This window comes from Odocoileus virginianus, chromosome 28, assembly GCF_023699985.2.
Source record: "Odocoileus virginianus isolate 20LAN1187 ecotype Illinois chromosome 28, Ovbor_1.2, whole genome shotgun sequence".
Taxonomy (NCBI): domain Eukaryota; kingdom Metazoa; phylum Chordata; class Mammalia; order Artiodactyla; family Cervidae; genus Odocoileus; species Odocoileus virginianus.
Genome location: NC_069701.1, coordinates 37,441,235 through 37,464,701, shown reverse-complemented (window position 1 = coordinate 37,464,701; position 23,467 = coordinate 37,441,235). Strand labels below are relative to the sequence as shown.

Below are 23,467 nucleotides of genomic sequence, written 5' to 3'. Positions count from 1 at the left end.
TTTTGAACCTGCCTGCCAGTGCAGGAGAACTAAGAGCTGGTTGGATCCCTGGGTTGGGAAGATCCCCTGGAGGAGGAAATGGCAACCCACTCCAATATTCTTGCCTGGAAAACCCCATGGACAAAGAAGCCTGGCGGGCTACAGTCCGTGGAGTCACAAAGAGTCAGACATGACTAAAGTGACTTAGCATGGCACAGCTCATAACAGAGCAAGAGGGCGACTGGAGGGACCATTCGTTTAGTGAACTGGCAGCAGGGGAAGTCGGTCTAAGGAAGCAGAGAGGAAGACAGCGATTCTGGTCCCTGGCCCGTTGGCTTGGGTTGTTGTCCACAGAGAAGTGAGTATCATAGCCTGGTCACCCCAGGCAGAGAGACACACCACCCTTTATACACCAAGTCCCCAGCTCTCCCCTGGGAAAGAGGCTCTGGGAGGAGGAGGCGAGGGAGGCTGTTTCTGACACATGCTGAGGAGTCCGTGGTAAACAACCCTTGGAGAAGGCGGCTTCCGGCCCTGGTGAGTCACTCCTTTTGGCTGGGCCTGGCTCCTGGTGGCCAGGCCCCACCTACCCCGGCTGGGGTGAGCAGCCTGCTCTGCAGGGCTGGGGGATGAGCAGGAGTTGAGCTGGGGCGGGGGGTGGCTCCTTAGATCCTTGTCCACTGAGGCAGCTCCGGAGGGAGCCCCCCCCCCAGCGCCTGAGCCCGGCTGCTGGGCCTGGTCACACCGCGAGGCCCTCACTGGCTGTCAGGGGGCTCAGGCCACGGTGGGCCATCCTCCCTGCCCCGTGAGATCTCACACTCTGCACATCTCTAGAGCTGGTTGGCTTCCCATCCTGGTCCCCTGAGGTCTTGGCACCCGGCCCTCAGCCGGGGTTAAACATTAGTAGCAGATTATCAGTCCAGGGTCCGGGGAGGGTGGAATTCCACTTTCCCAGCGTCTCCTCTGCTGGAGCCACCTGTGCCCACCCCTGCCAGACATGCCCGCGGAGGAGTTTGTGGCCGGCTGGATCTCTGGTGAGACACTTTTCTTCCCTCTGTCATATCAATGCCAATTGCAGGTCACTCTTCCTGGGGAAGGTGGGTGACCTGAGAGGAGCTGAATTCAAAGTCCTGGTGGCCTGGGAGTACCCAGAACCAGCCGTCCCTGGGCCTCCTGGGAGTTGCCCGAGGGGGTGAGGAGGGGAAGGTGCAGTAGGCGGGGGCTACTGCCGAGCCCCAGGCTGCCCCCCCAACCTGGACACCTGTCAGGGGTGGGGCCACGGTGAGTGCTCTCCCAGACTCACCTGCACCGCCAGCTCCATTCCCCAGGGCTCAGAAGGACAGTTCACCTTTGACATTACCCGCTGTCCTGCATTCTGCTTTGGATCTCTGTCCTACCTGGCAATAGGCTGTGAGCCCTGAGGCCAGCTGCGCTGTCGCCCTGGCCCAGCATCTGAGTGACATTCCTCTTTGGGAGAAAGAGACATCAGAACTCGCCTTCCGGGGTTGTGACCTCCCCAAAGCTCCAGGACTAGCTTCTGCTAAGTAGGGCAGGACCAGGAGGTGGGGAGATGCTGGGGGCGCTGGGCCCTCCTGGTGCCAGCAGGCATCCTCTCAAGGCCCCTGAATTTGCACTGCCAGGGCAGAGGGCTGGGAGGGAGGGGCTGGACCAAGGCCCTGCCCTCGACAGCAGCTGTGAGCCGAAGGGAGGCCAGAGTCCTGGAGTCCCCAAGTTAGACAAGTCAGCAGGCTGCTCGGGGGTCAAGCCCAGACGGGTGAAAACCCTGTGTGTCTGGGGTTGGCTCCTCCCCTCTGCGTGTGTGTCCTCCAGGCAGGGCCAGGCTCACTCTCTCTGCTCCCCACACCTTCCCTGCCCAGTGCCTGGCATGGAGGAAGGTGCCAGGGGGCAACTGGCATTTCTTTGGAGTCTGGCAGGTGGGCCCTGTCCCCCTTCCTCCGGCCTGAATCCCGCTCCCCTCTGGCACACCCTGGCTTCCTCAGCCCAGCCTGAGAGGCCTCACTCCTAGCACCTTATCATCTCCACAGGAGCTCTGGGCTTGGTCCTGGGACACCCCTTTGATACTGTGAAGGTGAGTCTAGGGGAGGCGCCAAGAAAGGAAAGATGTCGGCTGAAGCAGACATCAGGGAGAGAGCAGGGCCTGGCTCGTGGAGGCTCTCCCTGCCTCTCCCTCCCTGCTGGGGTCCCGCTCAAAGGGCCCGAGGGCCGGGCCGGCTGGATGCCCGGCCTGCCCGCCTGCTCTGTCCTCCCTGTCCAGGTGCGGCTGCAGACCCAGACCACGTACCGGGGCATCGTCGACTGTATGGTCAAGACTTACCGCCATGAGTCGGTGGGTGGCCTGCGTTGGTGGATTTGGGGGCAGGAGGCCTCTGGGGGGTTAGGGCCAGCTTCCTTCTCCCCTAGCAGGGCTCTGCCCCCTGGAAGAGAGAAACAAGACCCAAGTCTGGGGCCACCAGGTGTGGGCTGAGCAGTAGCTTCACGCCCCCCAAAGTGGAGCTGAGGCCATCCCCCGCCTTCGCTGGCCTCCACTTGCCTGTGGCCGGACTCAGGAGTGGTTTCCAGCCAGAGGAGGCTGTGCCAGGCCTGGAGGGGGCCAAGGGGAGGCTCCCAGAGCCCCCAGCCAGCTCACATCATGTCTCTGCAGCTCCTGGGCTTCTTCAAGGGGATGAGTTTCCCCATCGCCAGCATATCTGTGGTCAACTCCGTCCTGTTTGGGGTCTACAGCAATGCCCTGCTGGCGCTGACAGCCACCTCCCACCAGGAACGGCGGGCCCAGCCGCCCAGCTACACACACGTCTTCATAGCCGGCTGTACCGGGGGGTTCCTGCAGGTGAGGGGGTGCATAGGCACACACACACACACACACACACACACACACACACACTTGCATAGTGATGATCAGTTCATTCCTTTCCCTCCAACCCGCCTCTGGTGACCCACAGCCACAGATCCCCAGCCTTCTCAAGGGGAACATGAGGAGTGGTGGGGAAAGGCCTGCTCCTGGGACCTGGCCTGGCTGAGTGGCGGCCTTCTAGGCTGCAGGTCTGGAAGGGAGAGTCATGGAGAACAGAAGGGGCAAAGGGGAGAGAAAGCTGGGGTGAGGGGGGGACAGTGCTAAGAAGACAGCCATTGGTGCCCACCTCGGGGGGGTCTGTTGCCATCTCTGACCCTCACCCGTGGCCCATTCACAGATCTCACTGGGAGAGGTCCAGGGTGTTAATTATTAAGTGACCAACCATTTGGTTCTGGTCTTTGTTCTCAGTGCTCGAATACTGGGTTTTGAGGGGTGGGGTGGAGGGAACCCCAGCTAAGGGCGGGGCTGGGTGCAGAGGCTGGAGGGCATGCACCTGGCTGCACCCCACCCCCCAGCTAGTACCCCAGGTCACCCTCTACTTGACACCTGCCCTGATGCTCTGTCCACTTCAGGGCAGAGAGCAAGGACAAAGAACAGAGTCAGGGGCTCATTGAGTGAATTAATAATTCATGAGACCCGAAAGGTCCTGGCTTTGCTTCTGCCCCTAGTGCGGGATTCATGCCTGCGTATTTCCCAAACTCTGAGACCTGCACCCTGAAAAACAGGAAAGAGAGTGAGCCCCCAGGTCAAGTGGCCTGATTTAGGTTCAGCTGGGCCCAGCTCCTCCATCCCCCTCCTCTCTGGTTCCTCGGAAAGCAGAACAGATGGCAGAACTGGGGACGGTCAGGTCACTGATGGGCATAGGGTCCAGGGACCACGTGAAGCTCCATTTACCACCAAGCCCAAGGCTCTGATTTCCACCTTAGAGTGGAAAATGTATATTTTGCATGGTGATGGGGAGGAAGACTCTGGTTAGCATAAAGCAAGGAATGACCACCTCTTGTGTACAAAAGTTGTGTTTGACTCGGCTAAGGCTGGTACAGTGTCTGATATCCCTACGGCCCCTGTGGGCACAGGTGGGGATGGCAGGGACCCGAGCCCACCCCTCCCTGCCACACTGCCTTTGGCCCACCCATGTCTTCACCCCCAGGTGAAGCCCTCAGTTCAGTACGGCCCTTGGGCTCTGCTGGGAGGGTGACATCACAGCACCTTCTCATAGGAAGGGACCCCCAGCCCACTGCCCTTCCTGCGGGGGAGGAAGTAAGCCAGCTGCCACCCTCTAAAGGTCACCACCATAGCCAACCTGCAGCCTCCGCCTGCTGCCATCAGCCATCTCCAGGGCTGAGGACTTTGTGTGCCTTTCACGAAAGAAAAACAAAAAACACCCAAGTCCAGAAATGGCTGGGACCTCAGTCCTCACCTGAACTTGCCCTAGTTGCATCCCTGACTCACATCTTGGCCCCTCCCTTCCCTCCAGCACCAATGTTACCCCAGATCTGTCTCATCCGACTCAGCCATCATGTTCGAGGACCCTCAGATCCCACCCTGTCACCCACCTTCTTGGGACGCTAGAGTCTGGGGCTTTGTGAGGTGCATTTCCCCACCCAGGGGCCTCTGAGAGGCGTCTGGCAGGGGGTGAGGCCGGAGGAGTCCATGAAGTTGAGTCCCCAACACGATCGAGGTGACCTCTTTATCCGTGGGGAGGGTTCCATCCCCTGCTGTTTTGTGGGCACAGATGGAATTCTCTTTTTGTTTTTTGAGGGGGCCCCAGCCATGGCAATGAAACCACCAAGTCCTAAGCACTGGCCCGCTAGGGAACTCTTTAGAGCCATGGGTGTGTCAGCAAGTTTGGCCGAGGGGAGGGGCAGGGCTCCTTGCTGTCACGGGTCTGATGGTAAGGGGGGGGCTCTAGCCCGTTCCCCACTGAGCGGGAGAGAGGCTGAGAGTGGTCATGGGAGCCCGCGAAGTCCTGCAGAAAGATGCTGCCCTATCTACTCGCTGCCTTCCTCCCATTAAGATAACTTGGAGAGATTGTTCCTGTCCAAAGGTCCAGCCAGGCCCTTCGTGCTTGCTTCCCTACAGGCCTACTGCTTGGCTCCTTTTGATCTCATCAAAGTCCGGCTGCAAAACCAGACAGAGCCCAGGGAGAAGCCGGGGAGCCCCCCACCGCGGTACCGGGGCCCCGTTCACTGTGCCGCCTCCATCCTCCAGGCCGAGGGGCCCCAGGGGCTGTTCCGGGGAGCCTGGGCCCTGACTCTGAGGGACACCCCCACCCTGGGAATCTACTTCGTCACCTACGAATGGCTGTGTCGCCAACTGACACCGGAGGGCCAGAACCCCAGTAAGTGAAGTGGTGTCAGAGGGCGGGGGACAGAGAGGAGGGGGGAGAGGGGGGTGGCCTGGAGGATGGGGAGGGAGACTGTGGATGGGGGGATGTTTCATTCCTCGACGAATACCTCCCCATTCCTGTCCCCCAGGCTCAGGCACAGTGCTGGTGGCAGGGGGCTTTGCTGGCATCATCTCCTGGGTCGCCGCCACCCCGTTAGACGTGATCAAGTCCCGGATGCAGATGGCGGGGCTGAAGCAGAGAGCCTACCTGGGGCTGCTGGATTGCATAGTGAGCAGTGCCCGGCAGGAAGGACTGGGGGTCTTCTTCCGGGGGCTCACCATCAACAGTGCCCGCGCCTTTCCAGTCAACGCCATCACCTTCCTTAGCTATGAGTATCTCCTTCTCTCCTGGGGGTGAGCCAGGCTGGGTGACTCTGGCAGCTCCCCGGCAGGACCACCGCCCACCTACCCAGACTGGAGGCCAGGCTGAGAGCACTGGCTTGTGGGTCTGATGCAGAGGGTGACTTTATCAAGTCACCTCCATTGCTCAGATCAGACGGGGCTGGGGAGATGGCATGGGACCAGGAAGCCTGGGGTCCGTGGCGCGCCCCTCCCCTCCCTGCAAAGTTCAAGGCTGGCCCGGGCCTCTCAGCAGCACGTGCCCTGATTCCTTTGCTTCCTGAATCTGAGAAGTTAACTCAGAGCCAGCAGTGCTGGTGACATTCCGCTCCCCCCAGATCCTGTGACTTCGCCCCTTTAAGAGCTGCTTGGTGCTAACCACCCTCCCTGGATTCGAGTGAGGAGATCCTCATTCACTCCCCGCCTCACTTCCCTTCAAACCTCTCTGTGCAGGACTTGAGGGTAGCCTTTATGCCTCCTCTAGTCCAGAATCCTTCAGTGACTCCGTCACTTTCAGGAAAAGGCCCCCACCCCATCCCCTGCCCCCCAACTTTCCTCTCCCTCCCTTCTCAGCAGCCCAGTCCTGCTGAGGTCCCTGAACAAGCTGTACTCTCTCATGGCCTCCCACCTAGAAGGTTCCTTTCCTCTCGGTCAGCAGTGGGCAGTGCTTGCAGGCTGACTCCCCCATCCCAGGGCTGAGCTACCTCCAACCTGGGCCATGTGCTGTCTCCTGAAGTCCTTCCTCAGCTCGCCTCCCCCTGCCCGGAACTGACCCTGAGGTTTCCAGACCTTTCTGCCCATCCCCATGCCTCGATCACAGCCTTGGCCTGTACTTAATCATGGTTGCGGGTTTGCTTCTTGGCTTCCCAATTAGACTGGGTGCTCTTTGAGGTCAAGGGTCATATTTCTGGTTGTTTCCCAGCACGGAGCCCCATGCTTGAAGGAACCTGATAAATGCTTGTGAAATGAAGTGCACGCCCAACCTCCATCCACCACTCCAACCACTACATCCCTGCCCCCCCGCCCCCCACACCCTCTTACTCCTTCCACTGAGAGAGCCCCTCACCCGGCCCCTCTTGGGGTCTCCAGCGGTGCAGTGTCTGCCTTGCCCACTCCCATCGAGGGCACTTGTTTTCTTCACAATCTCTATTGCCAAGGGGGAGTTTAAAAACTAGCTGAAAGGGTTCATTTAATTGGCAAATAAAGTGAGCAAACATCCTAATCTAGTCTGAGATCAACCAGGGCACTCCCCCCTTCCCTACCCCGCCTCATGGTGACCTGAACGCCTGGGATTCCTGCCATTTACTGGGGCCCCGTATAAAGACAATCACAGTGTTATCACCATGGTTTACACAGGAGGTGGCCTTGGCTCAGAGACAGCGTGTCACCCGTCCCAGGTCGCACGGGGGCTGCTTTACACAGCTCACCTGCATGGATCTGAGCCTCTGCCTCCAGAGCCTGGTTGCTCTGCGACCCTGGTCTGCCTGGGGCTTGTGACAGTCTCCCACGAGACACCTAAGCTCAGATTTACCCAGACTTACCAGAACCACGACATCAGCCTCCCCGTGCGCTCTTCAGATCTCTTGTTTACGGGATCGTGTGTCATAGGTGGCAGACGGTACCCTAAACATCCTTCCCTTCTTCCCTCCTCACCGCATGGCCGCTGAGCACATGGCCATGAGTGAGGCTCTGTTCCCCTCGGTGGGGACTGCTGCTTGGCTTCTTGCTAGCGACATGTGAGCAGAAGAAATGTGTGCAAATTGCCCATCGCTTGCTTCAGAGTAGTTTCCTCACTGTTGGCTGGAAATAGGGGCCACTGCTGAGGATATAGGAGGCTCCTGGAACCCAGGGACTCAGCGAGCACCGCTGACCGGCTGCCTGGGGTGCTACATTCTGACATCTCTTTAGCCTTTACCCGAACTAACACAGTGGGTAAGGTCAGGGGTGATCCCAGCGTGGTCCATGGAGCAGTAGCAAGAGGACTTCCTAGAGAGGGTTAGAAAGGCAGAGTCCCAGGCTCCACTCTGAACTGATGGAATCAGAATCTCTGAGGCTGGGGCCTAGGAATCAGCATTGCACAAAACTCTCACTGTGATCTTTTGTGGTTGTTCAGTTGCTCAATCGTGTCTGACTCTCAGTTGTGTCCCATGAATTGCAGCACGCCAGGCTTCCCAGTCCTTCATTATCTCCCGGAGTTTGCTCAAATTCATGTGCATTGAATTGGTGATGCCATTTAACCATCTCATCCTCTGTCGCCCCCTTCTCCTCCTGCCTTCAACCTTTCCCAGCATCAAGGTCTTTTCCAATGAGTTGGTTCTTCGCATCAGGTGGCCAAAGTACTGGAGCTTCAGCTTCAGCATCAGTCCTTCCAATGGATATCCAGAGTTTATTCCCTTTGGGATTGACTGGTTTGATCTCTCAAGAGTCTTCTCCAACAACACAGTTCAAAAGCATCAATTCTTTGACACTCAGCCTTTTTCTATTGTCCAGCTCTCACATCCATACATGATTAGTGGAAAAGTCATAGCTTCGGCTATAGGGACTTTTCCAGGCTAAAGTTTAAGAAATGGTGCTCTGGATGCTTCTTCTTCTTCTTCTTTTTTTTTGATGCTTCTAAGGGAAGAAACGCACGACCTTTTCAAGCTGAGGAAGTTGTCGTTCTGCTGACTTGAACTCCAGTTCCGGTGGCCTCCACTCTCACACGGAGTGAGGAAGCCCGTGCTCCTGGTCTGGAAAACAGGGTCTGTCTGAGGCAGCCAGCGCCCTTTCTGTGCCCCAGTTTGCTCTGAGATCCGCTCTAACTGGTTTGTCCTCGAGCCCAAGTGGCCAGTCCAATATCTCCAGGATCGCTGCAGTGTCAGGGATTTTAGGCCACACACTGCAGTGTTGGGGAGCAGTCATCGGAACTTCTCAGGGGAGTCTGTGGCTGCTTCAGAGGGAGCAAACAGTATGCATGTGAAAGAGGAGGTGGTTCTTTGAAACGGGGCAAGGAGGTCAGAGTGGTCCTCTGCAGTTTGTCATTTTTACCACCTCACCAGTTAGCAAGAGAAGAAAATTGAAAATGCTTTTTGGGGACTTCTTTGGTAGTCCAGTGGTTTAGCTTCAGCACTTCCAAAGCAGGGGTGCAGGTCTGATCCCTGGTTGGGGAACTAAGACCCCACATGCTGTGTGGTACAGCCAAAAAATAAAAAATAAAACAGAATCACACAGCTTCAAAAAAAATTAAAATAATAATGATAAAATTTCCAAAATCCTTTTTTTTCCAAGATTTTTTGATGTAGATCATTTTTAAAAAGCTCTTTGTTGCATTTGTTACAATATCGCTTCTGTTTATGTTTTGTTTTTTTGGCTGCGCTGTATCTTGCTGCAAGCAGCCTTTCTTTAGTGGTGGAGAGCGGGGGACTGCTCTCCAGTTGCAGGGCACAGGCTTCTCATTGCAGTGGCTTCTCTTGTTGCGGAGCACAGGCTCAAGGCACTTCAGTAGTTGTGGCACAGAGCTCCTTATCTGTGGCTCACAGGCCCTAGGCCATGCAGGCTTCAGTCGCTGTGACATGTAGACTCAGTCATTGTGGCTTGCAGGCTCTAGAGCACAGGCTTAGTTGCTCAGTGACATGTGAAGTCTTCCCAGGCCAGGGATCAAACTCATGTCCTTTGCACTGTCAAGCAGATGCTTATCCACTGTGCCACCAGGGAAGTCCTGCAACTTTGTTTTAATTAGATCCTTTTGCAGGCTATAATTCTACCTGCAAGCTTGTCTTTACACTGCAGGGCACAGAGTTTCTGTTTCCTCTCTGTGTGAAGGGGCGGGAGCTCCCTTCCTCTGTGCTCCTCATTAGAACCAGAGAGAGTGGCAGGCCCCTGTCTGGCCGGCCATGCAGTCCCAAGCCTGAGTCGCTTCCACTGGCCTATGGCACAGGCTTCCAGCTGGCCCGGAGAACAGCACTGCGGTGAGGTGAGGGTTAAGCGTGGTATGATTAGAAAGAAAACAACTCACTCCTCTTGGAAAGGAGGGTGGAAAGACAAACAAAGATCAGGCAGGAAATGACTGAATATATTTTAAAAACCCAGATGTTTTTACATCAGCAGGGGCTCAGAATAGCCTGTTAAACTCCTTAAGGAATTAACACAAGTTTTTTGAGCATCACTAGGCTTCCCTTGTGGCTCAGTTGGTCAAGAATCCACCTGCAAGGCAGGAGACCTGGGTTCGATCCCCAGAATACTTCAGTATTCTGGCCTGGAGAATTCCATGGACTGTATAGTCCATGGGCTCGCAAAGAGTCGGACACGACTGAGCAACTTTCACTTTCACACATCATTATTTGAGACTTATTCAGAGAGGAGTCCCTGAAAACTAGGAAATAGTAAACAAACCTGCTTTGAGGTTGAACATGGGGGTGGTGTTTGAGGGTCACAAGTAAAGGGTTTACAACTTGGGTAAACATGTTAAACAGTGTCTCATTGGATTTGGGTCATCAAATGTCATCCTTAATTTTTAAGGTCGTTATTGAATTTGTTACAATAGTGCTTCTATTTTATGTTTTGTTTTTTTGGCCCTGAGGCTTGTGGGGTCTTAGGTCCCTGACCAGGGATTGAACCTGTTCCTCCTGCGCTGGAAGGTGAGGTCTTAACCACTGGACCATCAGGGAAGTCCCCTGTCATATTTATTCTTGCAGCATCAATCACAGTAGGAGAAATGGAGGAGATTAATTTCTGGGTATAGAGACTCGAGGGCTACACATGCAGGTAAAGGGGGACAAGGCAGCACCCTGGGATGATTCTGGTTAAATCACTTTTGCCAGACTCTCTGGGCCAAGAGGAGTCACACTTAATTGGCGTCTCTGGCCTGAGCGCTGTCCTGAGCTCCCAGTCCACATGGCCAACTAACTGTCTCTGGTTGCGGATCCGTGAGCATCCCACACATGCCGAGTTTCCGGAGGCCAGAAAAGCAGCTCTCCTTCTCCCCTGCTCCCACTTCAAAGGGGTCCCCAACACCTGTGAATCCTGCTTCTAAACTTGGGACTTATTCTCCCTTTTCCAATCTTACTAACACACCTCAAGTCCTGTCTGAAATCAAATGCGAATCTGATCAGGTCCCTCTACTGCTCTTGCCCCTCGACGGCTTTTCCCATTGCTCTGAGGAATCGAGGCAGTTCCCTTCCTCGGCCTGTAAAGCACTTGGACATTCATCTTCTCTTGGTTCCTTCCCATCACAGGACATTTGCATCGCAAACGCTATTCTCACTGTCTGTGTGCCTCTGGCTCTCAGTTCAGCATCACTTCCCTAGTGAAACTGTCCTCAGCCCCTCTTTCTAGGTCAGTGTCCTTTGGTTTAGGCCAGTGATTCAGAATCACCTGGCAGGCTTGTTAAAATACAGATTGTTGGGTCCCCTTCAGAGTTTCTGATTCAGTGAGTTTGGAGAGGGTCTGAGAATTTGCTTTGCACTATATTCCTGAATGCTGCTGGTTTCAGCCATGGTTTGAGAACCACAGGCTTGTACTTTCATGTTCTCTCCCCCTTTTCAGTCTGTAATCACAGACTTTCATTTGCGTGACCCTGGTGGTTCAGATGGTAAGAAATCCACCTGCAGTGCAGGAGACCCAGGTTCAATTCCTGGTTGGGAAAGATCCCCTGGAGACAGGAATGGCTACCTGCTCCAGTATTCTTGCCCAGAGAATCCCATGGACGGAGGAACCTAGTAATCTATAGTCCATGGGGTTGCAAAGAGTCGGACATGACAGAGTAACTAACACTTTCTCTTTGGTTATAATCATCTCTTCTCTAAACTACAAGCTCCATGAGGCAGAGACCTTGCTTCTTTTGCTCATTAAAACACTAGTGGGCTTACAGAAGCTCAATATATAATTGTTGAATGAGCAAATGAACGAATGAATGAAAACTGGTCTTCCCCACTTCCCCCTGGCAGGCTGGTACTCTAATTTTACACAGAGCTGTCCTACTATAAGGCATTAGATTTCAACCATTATGACAAAATATGATGGTAAAACCATCGCTAACTTGGCAAGAAGTGAGGGAACTTCCCAAAGACCCCTTCAAAACAAGGAAGTGAGTATGTGTTGGAACTGTGCTGCCCTTGGGGCAAACGGTGCCACTGAGAACCTGAAGATGAAAGAAACCCACAGAACAGAAGACTTTGGCTCAGAGAGTGAGGACGCTGAGCCCAACATTCGTAAATTAAGTCAAGATCCTGGAAAGGGCTACACCTTCAGTAAAAGAGAAAAGAAAAACTCCACCTACCATAAAGGGAACCCACAAAGAAAACTGCCTTTCTCTGCGGTGGGAAAAAATTAAGATGGACTCCTGTAACTCTGTTCAGTATTGTGTAACAACCCAAATGGGAAAAGAATTTGAAAAAGAATAGATACATGTGTATGTGTAACTGAATCACTTGGCCGTACACCTGAAACTAACACAACATTGTTCATCAACTAGACTCCAATTAAAATAAAAAGTTAGAAAAAAAAAAAAAAAAAAAGATCGGCTCCTATGAACCACAGCATCTGCTACTAGAGTGTCCTTCAGTTCTGGGACACTCTCCTCCCAGAAATTAATTTATCATGAATGTAGTGCCCCCTTGTGTCTCATAGGCATAACTACAGGTTTTTCCAAAGGAGAGTCCCCAAATGGGGACTTGCAGGTTTTCCAGAGATTAAGTGCAACCAATAAAAAAAAAAATTCCAGGACAAAAAAACCACCAGACCTACTAAGAAAAAAGCCACCATGAATTAAGGCATCAGGAGAAACAAAAGCAACAGATTTAGCCCGCCAGGATTTCAGGTATTATACTCAGCAAATAATAGAATTTAAAATAACCATGCAAAAAAAAAATAATAAATAAAATAAAATAACCATGCATGAAAGATCTAAATATAGAAAAGAATTAAAAGAGAGGAAACAAGAGAGTATAAAAATGACTATAGGGCTTCCTTGGTGGCTCACTGGTAAAGAATCCACCTGCCAATGTAGGAGGCATGGGTTGGATCCCTGGTCCAGGAAGATCCCACATATCTCGGGGCAACTAAGTCCATGTACCACAACTACTGAGCCCGTACACTGCAACAAGAGAAGCCGCTGCAATGAGAAGCCCGTGCACCGCAACTGAAGAGCAGCCCCTACTCACTGCAACTAGAGAAAAGTTCTGTGCAGCAACAAAGGCCCAGCACAGGCAAAAATAAATACATAAAATCATTTTTTAAAAAGTTTAAAAAAATGATGTATTGTTGTTGTTCAGTCGTGTCTGATTCTTTGCGGCCCCGTGGACTGCAGCATGCCAGGCTTCCCTGTCCATCACCAACTCCTGGAGCTTGCTCAAACTCATGTCCACCGAGGCGGTGATGCCATCCAACCATCTCATCCTCTGTCATCCCCTTCCCTTACTGCCTTCAGTCTTTCCCAGCATCAGGGTCTTTTCCAATGAGTTGGCTCTTGGCATCACATAGCCAAAGTATTGGAGCTTCAGCTTCAGCAACAGTCCTTTCAATGAATATTCAGGACTGATTTCCTTTAGGATTGACAAGCTTGATGCTGCAGTCCAAGGGACTCTCAAGAGCCTTCTCCAACACCACAGTTCAAAAGCATTAATTCTTCAGCATTCAGCCTTCTTTATGGTCCAACTCTCACATCCATACATGACTACTGGAAAATCCATAGCTTTGACTAGACGGACCTTTGCTGGCAAAGTAATGACTCTGCTTTTTAACACACTGTCTAGGTTTGTCATAGCTTGTCTTCCAAGGAGCAAGCATCTTTTAATTTCATGACTGCAGTCACCATCTGCAGTGATTTTGGAGCCCAAGAAAATAAAGTCTGTCACTGTTTCCATTGTTTTCCCATTTATTTACCATGAAGTGATGGAACTGGATGCCATGATCTTAGTTTTTTGAATGTTGAGTTTCAAGCCAGCTTTTTCACTCTCCTCTTTCAGCTTCATCAAGAAGCTGAAAGTTCCTCTTCGCTTTCTGCCATAAATGTGGTGTCATCTGCATATCTGAGGTTGTTGATATTTCTCCCAGCAATCTTGATTCTGGCTTGTGCTTCATCCAGCCTGGCATTTCACATGATGTATTCTGCATATAAGTTAAATAAGCAGGGGGACAATATATAGCCTTGACGTACTCCTTTCCCAATTTGGAACCAGTCCGTTGTTTCATGGCTAGTTCTAACTGTTGCTTCTTGACCTGCATACAGGTTTCTCAGGAGGCAGGTAAGGTGGCCTGGTATTCCTATCTCTTTAAGAATTTTCCACAGTTTGTTGTGATCCACACAAAGGCTTTAGTGTAGTCAATGAAGCAGAAGTAGATGTTTTTCTGGAATTTTCTTGCTTTTTCTATGACCCAACGGATGTTGGCAATTTGATCTCTGGTTCCTCTGCCTTTTCTAAATCTAGCCTATACATCTGGAAGTCCTTGGTTCACGTACTGTTGAAACCTAGCTTGGAGAATTTTGAGCATTACTTTGCTAGCATGTGAAGTGAGTGCAACTGTGCCGTAGTTTGAGCATTCTTTGGCATTGCCTTTCTTTGGGATTGGAATGAAAACTGACCTTTTCCAGTCCTGTGGAGCTTCCAGTCCTGTGGAGTCCCTGCTGAGTTTTCCAAATTTGCTGGCATATTGAGTGCAGCACTTTCACAGCATCATCTTTCAGGATTTGAACTAGCTCAGCTGGAATTCCATCATCTCCACTAGCTTTGTCCGCAGTGATGCTTCCTAAGGCCCACCTGACTTCACACTCCAGGATGTCTGACTCTAGGCGAGTGATCTCACCATCGTGGTTATCTGGGTCATGAAGATATTTTTTGTACAGTTCTTCTGTGCATTCTTGCCACCTCTTCTTAATATCTTCTGCTTCTGTTAGGTCCACACCATTTCTGTCCTTTATTGTGCCCATCTTTGCATGAAATATTCCCCTGGTATCTCTAATTTTCTTGAAGAGATCTCTAGCCTTTCCCATTCTATTGTTTTTCTCTATTTCTTTGCATTGAAAAAAATGATTATATATATTAAAAAAAACAACCCACCAAGAATTGTCACCGCTGAAGAGAACTGGAAGGTAGATGGGGAGAAATTTCTCACAGGACAATGCAGATATAAGAAGATAGGGAACCGATCTTCCTGCTTTGGGGATCTCTGCATCCCACATTCATTATCTCAAGACTGATGCTGCTGATGAATATAAGAACAACAATAATTTCTATTGTGTGCATGCGTGCTCAGTCATTTCCAACTATTTTCTGGCCCCATGGACTGTAGCCCACCAGGCTCCTGTGTCCAAGGGATTTCCCAGGCAAGAATACTGGAGTGGGTTGCCATTTCCTTTTTCAGGGGATCTTCCCGACCAGGGATCAAACCCGTGACTCCTGCATTGGCAGGAGGATTGTTTACTACTGAGCCACCAGGGAAGCCCTCTCTAGAACGTCATTATTTTATTTTCATCTTGCACTGACTGCTGTCCAAAATGACCGTGTGTATCTCTTTACTTGTCTCTTCTCTATCCCGTCTACCAGGAAAGAAGGGCTTAGCGAGGAAGAGCCTCTTTTTTCTCTCTGTCTTGTTCAGCACTAGCTTTAGGTCCTGGAACAGGACTCACTTCACAAGCACAGCATTCAGTAAATGTCAGTGAACGCTGCTTAGTTGAGCACATGGAGCCACTCAGGACGAGGTAAGCATGACACCTGGAAACAACACAAGCAAGGAAGACGTAATGGATGGGTTAAAAAAGAAAAGGAAAAGGCTCTGGGATGAAGTCAATGAGGAAACCCTGTGCTGTATCCTGCTCCTCCAACAGGAGTAGGACCCCCGGGAACACAGCTTATCCATCCCCTGTTACTCTGGTCAGGTCTTTACAGATCCTGTGTTTTGGCTTCAACATTTAAAGAGTTATGTCAGGACTGGAATAACTTCAGAAAAAGGACAACTTAAATGAGTACAGGCAGGGGGACTTCCCTGGTGGCCCAGTGGCTAAGACTCTCACTCTCAGGGCAGGGGCCCCAGGTTCCATCAGGGAACTAGGTCCCACATGCTGCAACTAAGAGTTTGCACGCCTCAACGCAAGATCCCGAGTGCTGCAACCAAGACCCAGAGCAGGGAGATAAATAAATATAAGGAAAAAGGAATGAATGCAGGTAGGAAAGCAGAATCTGTGGGGAAAGACAGATGACTTGGGATCTTATGCTGTGAATGGAAAGCTGACAAGAAGCTTCAGAACAGTTTACGAGTGGACCGTGACATACCTTTGTCTCACTGTTGAGCAGCCAGGCGTGGAGGTGGTCAGTGAGGACGATGAGCCAAAATGAAAGGACAGTCGGCCTTTATTTGCTGAGGTGTCCCTGTGAGGGGCAGAAAGAGGCACCAGCTCCCCAGGGGCCCATTTTCACCAGTCTGGAGAGGAGGGTCAGATGGCAGGCTGCTGAAGGGGCTCCTTCCTCTTTATGGGCTCTGGGGGTTGGAGTGGGGGAGGGAGGGAGAGAAGGGCTGGGAGTGAAAAATGCTGCATCAAGGTGGAAGAAGTGTCTCAGCTCACAACCCCAGTAAGGATCCCAGTAAGCCCCAGTAAGGGTCTTGGCTGAGGCCCCATGGGAAGGAGCCTGGGCTGGAGATGCACAGCTGGCCTGCATCCTTGCCAGTGATGCCCCCCGAAAACTGCACCGTGCCGGCTTGTGATTCCTGCAGTCGACCTGAAAGACCACATGTAAGATTTCTGCCAGGAGCTGACTCCTCACCAGCCTGAGTCTGTCTGCAACCAAAGTCCCGATCCTTTCCAGGTAAACCATTCTCTTCCTGCCCTGCTCCCTGGATCTGGCTCGGGCTGCCCCATCTCTCACGGGGACCAGTGAGAGTTTCTCTTCCTCTAGGTCTCACATCTCTGACCCAACTCCACACCTCAGTTTTCTAGAACCTTACAAATAATCTGTCCCCACTATGACTGAAACTCTTTGGGGGTGCCCCACCGCTAGGCTCGGTGGGCTCCAGGCCTCTTCTGCTGCCCCCAGGCCTCCCTGTGCGCTCTGGGAAAAGTTGCCTCCGTGCCTGCTGCCCTTTGGCCAGGACTGTCCTTGCCTCTCCTGTCTGTCCTTCAGCTGCAACTCAAAGCTCCCCTCCTCCGGAGGCTTCCTAGGCTCACAGTCCTGACATGCTTTTACGATTACTGTTAATCGCACTCCACAGCCACTGTCTGCAAGGTCCTGCCTGGCAGGGACACTATCTTTGCAACCTTGCCCTCAACAAGCCTTGCTAAAGAGATGTGAAATAATCAGACAAATGAAAAAAAAAAAAAGAATGAATGACTTCCAAGTTCTGGCTCCTCCTATTTCCCTAGAATGTTCCTAGCTGCCCCTTTTCCTTTCTCAGACACCACCCCAATAGAGGTGAATTCCCAAAAGAGGGAAATGATCAGAGAAGCAGAATGTCCTGAGAATCTGTCTGTTAGCCCATGAGGAATCCTCATGCCCAGGGTTCCTTCTTGCTGGAATTCTGGGAGAGGAGGTTCATTCCTGGTCATTCTCAGACAACTCTAGACAGCTGCATGGCAGCAATCCTTGGCAATCAGTTTAAAAAATCCGAGTCTTGGGACTTCCTTGGTGATCCAGTGGTTAAGACTTCATCTTCCAATGTAGGGCATGAGGGTTCATCCTGGTTGGGGAGCTAAGATCCTGCATACTTTGAGGTCAAAAACCAAAACATAAAACAGAAACAATATTGTAACAAATTTAATAAAGACTTTAAAAGTGGCCTGCATAAAACAAAAACAAAAAAACCTGAGTTGAAAGTTTCTATACCCTCCTCCCATGAAAATAATGGGCTTCCCAGGGGGCACAGTGGTAAAGAATCTGCCTGCCAATGCAGGAGACGCAAGAGACGCTGATTAGATCCCTGGGTCAGTAAGATCCCCTTGGGGAGAAAATGGCAACCTACTCCAGGATTCTTGCCTGGAAAATTCCATGGACAAAGGAGCCTGGTGAGTTATAGTCCATGGTGTTGCAAAAAGTCAGACATGACTGAGCACACATACACACATGAAAATAACACCTTGGCCTCTTTTCTGATTAAAAGCTTTATTTCCAGAAGCAGAACTGTTTTGAACACGGAGTTCAAGGGGTCTGTCTGTCTGTAAAGCCCTATTCCACCTTCCTAAGTCCCAGCCTCCACAGAGGTTCAGAAACTATGCAGCTGAGCTTCACTACCCAATGCCCTGTCTTTAGACTCTCTTCTCAGGGCTTGGACAACTTTTGCTCAGAGCCTAGACTTGGTCTCCCAACTTGTCTCCCTTCAACACCTTTCACAAAAGCTCCATTTCCACGGGAAAGAGACCAGCCCCCAACCTGCCTTCTGAGAGAGGGCGTTTCCATGGGAAACAGGAGAGGAGGGGGCTTCGGCAGGAAGGGCCCTTCACAGGCAGCAGAGTCGCTCCACCCCCTCCTCACAGGCATAGAAATTTTCAAATAGCTCCGGGGTGGTGCCACTGCACTCCAACCACCTCCTCAAGGTGCCCAGAGCCCGGAGGGCATCGGCCTTGGTGGGCAGGGGCTCGAAGCCGTCCTCTCCGCCCCCTGCCTCGTCTGCAGGGCCCACCTCCTCTTTGCAGGCTCCAGACACAGGCTCCTCACTCTCCAGATCCACAAAGCGGGAAAATTCCTCGAGGCTCAGCCCACTGGGGACCTGAGGCACCTCTGAGGCTTGGTCCTGGGCCAGTGGTGTTTTGCCGGGAGCCAGCCCTTCCTGAACGAAGCTGCTCACAATGAGCTGGAGAGGCACCTTGGCCCAGGCCGCTGCTGCCATGTGCAGCGCATCCAGCACTGTGATGCCCATCCCGACCTCAGCCAGTGACATGCCAGCCCTATCGCTCTGGGCGGCAGCCAGCTTGCTCAACAGACGGCACCGGTAATGGGCCTTAAACGCCCGGACCACGGAGCTGGGCAGGGGCGGCATGGGGCTCGCAGCAGACAGAGGCAAGAGCCTCACGTGGCAGAGCCCAGGCAGGCCTGCCACCTCCTCCACCACTCGGGCAGCCATCAGCAAGGCCACCTGCCGGCCCTGCTGCCCCATATCCTGATCGAACTGTGACAACCACTCCGACCAGGGGATGGCCCGGTCAGGGTGGTAGGAGGCAGGCAGGGCCTCACTGCTGACCCCGAAGAAGCATCGTGGGGCAGCCTGGGGCCCACTGACCAACAGCCGCCGTTTCTCTGTGCCCCTGCTGTTGGCACACAGCAGCACCTGCACCCGATCACATGTACCCGCTCTGCCAGGCACTGCCCGATACAGCAAGGGCACTTCAACACAGCCAAAAATGTCCTCTGGGGAGAAATCTTTAAGAGAAAGAGGGAGCTGGGCCTGGGGAGTGGGAGCTGGGGGAGGCGGCTCAGGGGGGAGCGGAGGCGCCAATATGTGGCGGGCCCCGAAGCCCACATTGTTTCGGCGTTTCCAGCGGACCAGCCAGCCAATGCTGGGCACAAAGTCCTGGCCCAGGATGTCGGCCAGCTCCTTGGCTTTGTGGAGCAGCATGGGCCCCGTCACGTCCCAGGCCTTGGCCCGGGCAATGTGGTACCAGCAGAGGAGAGCCTCGTCGATGCCGCTGTACTTGGACTCCCGCTTGCGCTTGCGCTCCCGGTTGGCCGTGCCGCTGCACCAGTCCGCCAGCAGCTTCTCTTTATTCTTGCAGATGCGGGAGATCTGAGGCTGGGAGACCTGGAAACGCCGGGCCACCTCTGACTGGGACATCTTGGACTCATCCAGGAGTTCCAGCACTTGGATCTTCTCGGCCAGGGACAGGGCGTGAAGCTTCTTCTTGCCACACAGCTCCATGGCCTCTCGGCAGCACCTTGGCAGGGAGGAAAGGGTGAACGGGGGACCAACGGTGGAGGCTACGCAGGTTAGGCGAGGCGCACAGCAAGGAAAAGAGAGTATATGGGGCAGGGAGACAGGTTGGTGTGGAGGGGCGGGGGCAGTCCAGGGAAGGCTGGACCAGCTGGGAGAGGGCGAGGGTACCCTGGATAGGAGGTGAGAGGGCTGGGCTGAAAGGAAGGGAACAGGCCAGGCTGGGTGGGCAGTGGGCCGGGCACTGATGGGAGGCATGACAGAACAGAGCCTGGAGGGGGTGGGCCCCTGGTCAGAGGGAGAAAGGGGTCCGCGGGAGGAGGATGAATAGAGCTGAGGGGACAGCTGCAGACACAACAAAGGAGCGTGGACGGGGGAGGACAGGGGGCTGGGGCCGAGGGGGGCAGGTGTAGGGGATAATCAGAGTGGCGGGAGGAACCCCCAGGATAGGGAGGGGGTGGAAGGCCTAGGCTGAATTTAGATGAAGATGCTGGGGGCAGGGTGGTGGAGTGAATGAACAGAGTTGGGGTGACAGGTGTACAGACGACAAAGAGGGACGGACTAGGGGCTGAAGAAGCAAGTCTAATTTGGGGCTGGGTTCTGAGCAGGGAAGGCTGGGCCGGGGCCTGGCCTGGAGAGGGCGGGTGGAGCACAAGGCCGAAAGGCAGGTGCACAGGCGACAAAGGGCAGGAGGGGTTAGGAGGCCGCGGGCAGCCAGAGGGGAGGGTTGCCCTCAGCGGGGAGGCTTGTGGCCTGGGAGGGCGGAGGGACAAGCGTCCGGGACCCAGGCAGGCCAGGAGTCGGGCTCCGCAACTCGGCCGGCCTCTCCCTCTGGTGACCCGGAGTCCATTGGCGGGGCGAACCCAGTCATCCGCCTGCCCGGCCTCCCCGCCTCCCGGCCTCCAGCCCTTCCGCTCCGCACCCACCTCAGACGCTCGTCCCGCGGCTGCCGCCCCGGTCTCAGCCCTGGCTGGGGCCGGACTCCCGAGCCCCTCTCCCGGCGGCTACCGGAGAGTAGGAGAGGGACGCGCCGAGCGGACAGAGGGGCTGCGCGGTCTGCGGGCGCGCGCACCCGTTGCGCGCAGCCCGCGCGGCGGTCTCTCCGGGCTGGGAAGACCGCGGTTCGCCGCTCAGCTCCCACCAGCCGCAGCCCCGCCCCGAACCAATTAGATTGGCCTTCGGTGGAGTCTGTCCCGCCCCCGGCTAAGTCTCATTGGACATTGCCAAAGTGGCGGGTCGTCAGGTCCCCGGGGGGACGGAGCTTTCTGCAAGAAGGGAAGGCGAGGCGGAGACTGGTCGCGGCGGGAGTCCTGGATGCGCCGCCAGCCTCAGGGGGCCCGGTCCTCGGAGCCTGACAGGACTCGGCAGCGTGGACGCCGGACGTTTTCCTGGCCGTGACCCTAGGCAGCCTCCTCATCTACCAAACAGATTTCGTTCCCCTCACCCAGTGGTCTTTAAAAAAAAGAAGGTTAGAAGCCACACAAAAGATGTTACCACGGACAGCACTGACCTCAGGTCGGTCAGCCAAGATACAAGACTGTTGTAGCCACGCCTTCCGGGAAACAAACTCACTCAGAAGGACAATGCAGATAGTGGAGTGCAGTTTATTACACTGGAGGGCCCAAAGCAGAGTCTCTTCTTAGCCAAGGACCCTGACCAGTTTTTGTGAAAACCTTATATACCCGTGAAGGAGGAAACAGAACAGGCTTCATCTTGAAAGCAGGACTCCATCTTGGGCCGTACTGTGGACTTTGAGCGATATGCCCAGTATCTATGGAAACGACATACCAACTGGAAAACCAGAACCCCGGATGGAAGAGCCCCAGGGCTGGTACCTAGACTCTCCGTCACCTGAAAGAATACCCTAATTATCTGTGTAACCCAATAGAATCATAAATTTTATTATGCTTATTGGGGTATGACCACAGGCCTATTGATAATTGTCCACTGTTAACTACCTAGGCTTAAGGCATGTGAATCATGGGTTAACTTTGATTGTATCTTTCTTTTCCTTTGTTCAGACTAGTTTCAGGGAATTTGGGGAAGTGGGTTTGTGCACATACACTTAAGGTACATAAGGTTTTCACAAAAACTGGTTGGGGTCCTTGGCTAAGAGGAGACTCTGCCTTGGGCCCGCCAGTGTAATAAACTGCACTCCACTGTCTGCATTGTCCTTCTGAGTGACTTCGTTTCCCAGAACGCGTGGCTACAATACCCTCAGTGTATCTGCCCAAACCCACCTCCCCAAATTCCCTGAAACTAGTCTGAACAAAGGAAAAGACACAGTCAAAGTTAACCCGTGATTCACATGCCTTAAGCCTAGGTAGTTAACAGTGGACAATTATCAATAGGCCTGTGGTCATACCCCAATAAGCATAACAGAATTTACGATTCTATTGGGTTAGATAGATAATCAGGGTATTCTTTCATGTGACGGAGAGTCTAGGTACCAGCCCTGGGGCTCTTCCATCCGGGTTTCTGGTTTTCCAGTTGGTATATCATTTCTATAGACACTGAGCCTATCGCTCAAAGTCCACAGTATGGCCCAAGATGGAGTTCTGCTTTCAAGATGGAGCCTGTTCTTTCTCCTCCTTTAAGACTACTTGCTTGGAGCTAGTTCTGATTTAGGGCATGTGGAGATTAATTTTTATTTAGTTTTGGAACCTTTTGGCAAGACTCGAGTTCCTAAAGTCAAGATTTAGTAGTATTCCTTCCTTTGCTAGACTTCAGTTCTTTGAAGTCCAATAAAGACTTTTTAACGTGGGGTCTAGAATGCCGAATCCTCAGCTCTAGCCTGCTTTCCTCTCCCTTCACAGTCACTTGGAAGGCTGGGGCCACAGGTTGAGTCCCCTTTCTCACAGGCTTTCCTTCCCATCCCAACCCTGATCCCTCTTCCATCCTTCTATGTCCCATCCTAAATCCTCCTTCAGCAACCTTTCCAAATCTCTCAATAATACAGGGTTCTCATCAGCATTCTCATCTTCTACACTTTCTTTTAACCGTCTTATCTGGCCTTAGACTACTCAACCAGCAAGGATCATTTCACCGCTTTACTCCTCTGCTCCAGGCCTACTTCCAGGTCTAGACGAGGATGGGGGCTGTGCTGTGTCCCTAACACAATTCCAAACTGGAGCACCTGGCTCACTTAACGGAGCACAGGGGCCCAGGCCACTCACTGCCTTCCGGGAGGAAACACGCAGCTTTCAGGCTGTCCCAGAAAACCATAAGCATATTTCAGGGGCTTCATAACTGATTCATACCTTTCATACATTGGCAGGAAAAGGAAATTCATTTTTCTGCTCATAAATCTGTCTGGAGAAAGGCTGTAACACTGCACTGTGGGCTCACTCACACTGCATTCAATTAAATGAATGAATGCCAGGCAAGCAAGGTTGGGGTCTCTCATGTTCATGGCTTATGCAAAAAGTCGTGTCTCACCATGATGTCATGAGTTTTCCTGTCATTCTATTTATATAACAATCAAGCTTCTGGACCTTTTTTTAAGTATCTTAAATTGTAGGGTCAACTGTTATAAAGCTGTCATTATTTGCATGTGCAAATCCAGCAGAATTTCCCCCCAAAACACAAAAATACAGAAACAAACAGGATTCTAAAGTTATTTTTAACTGCAATTTTAAGAATTCTTTTTGCCTGCACTGGGTCTTCATTGCTACACAGGCTTTCCTCTAGCTGCAACGCTCTGGCTTTTCACTGCAGTGGCTTCTCTTGCCGGGGAGTACGGGCTCGAGGGTGCGGGCCTCAGTAGTTGCGGCTCCCAGCCTCTAGTGCACAGGCTTAAATAGTTGTGGCCCCCGGATTAGGGTTAGCTGCTCCAAGGCACACTGAATCTTCCCAGACCAGGGACTGAACCTGTTTCTCCTGTAGTGGCAGGTGGATTCTTCACCACTGAGCCACCAGGAGTGCCCCCAAACTTTGTATTAATCAAAACAACTTCATTTTTCTTTATAAGATATTGTCACAACTTAATTTACATAAAAGATTAAAACAAAGTACCCAATTTTGTATCAACTTAATCTACTAAGGTTAAGCAAAAATTTTTAG

At 52.7% G+C, this 23,467-nt stretch overlaps 2 protein-coding genes across 2 annotated transcripts; one reads left to right on the top strand and one right to left on the bottom strand.

Annotated features, from left to right (window-relative positions):
- Positions 1–661: 661 nt before the first annotated feature.
- SLC25A45 (solute carrier family 25 member 45) lies at positions 662–6,797 on the top strand. Its single transcript, XM_020906429.2, has 6 exons — positions 662–1,010; positions 2,022–2,065; positions 2,252–2,323; positions 2,639–2,824; positions 4,931–5,189; positions 5,326–6,797. Exons 1-6 carry the CDS (start codon positions 974–976, stop codon positions 5,592–5,594), a joined length of 867 nt encoding a protein of 288 aa, XP_020762088.2. The 5' UTR covers positions 662–973; the 3' UTR covers positions 5,595–6,797.
- A 10,829-nt stretch (positions 6,798–17,626) lies between these two features.
- Positions 17,627–20,544, bottom strand: TIGD3 (tigger transposable element derived 3). Its single transcript, XM_020906428.2, has 2 exons — positions 20,332–20,544; positions 17,627–19,409 (listed from the first exon to the last, which is right to left on the bottom strand). The coding sequence occupies exon 2, from the start codon at positions 19,391–19,393 to the stop codon at positions 17,978–17,980; it is 1,416 nt and encodes a 471-aa protein (XP_020762087.2). The 5' UTR covers positions 19,394–19,409; positions 20,332–20,544; the 3' UTR covers positions 17,627–17,977.
- Positions 20,545–23,467: the final 2,923 nt, after the last annotated feature.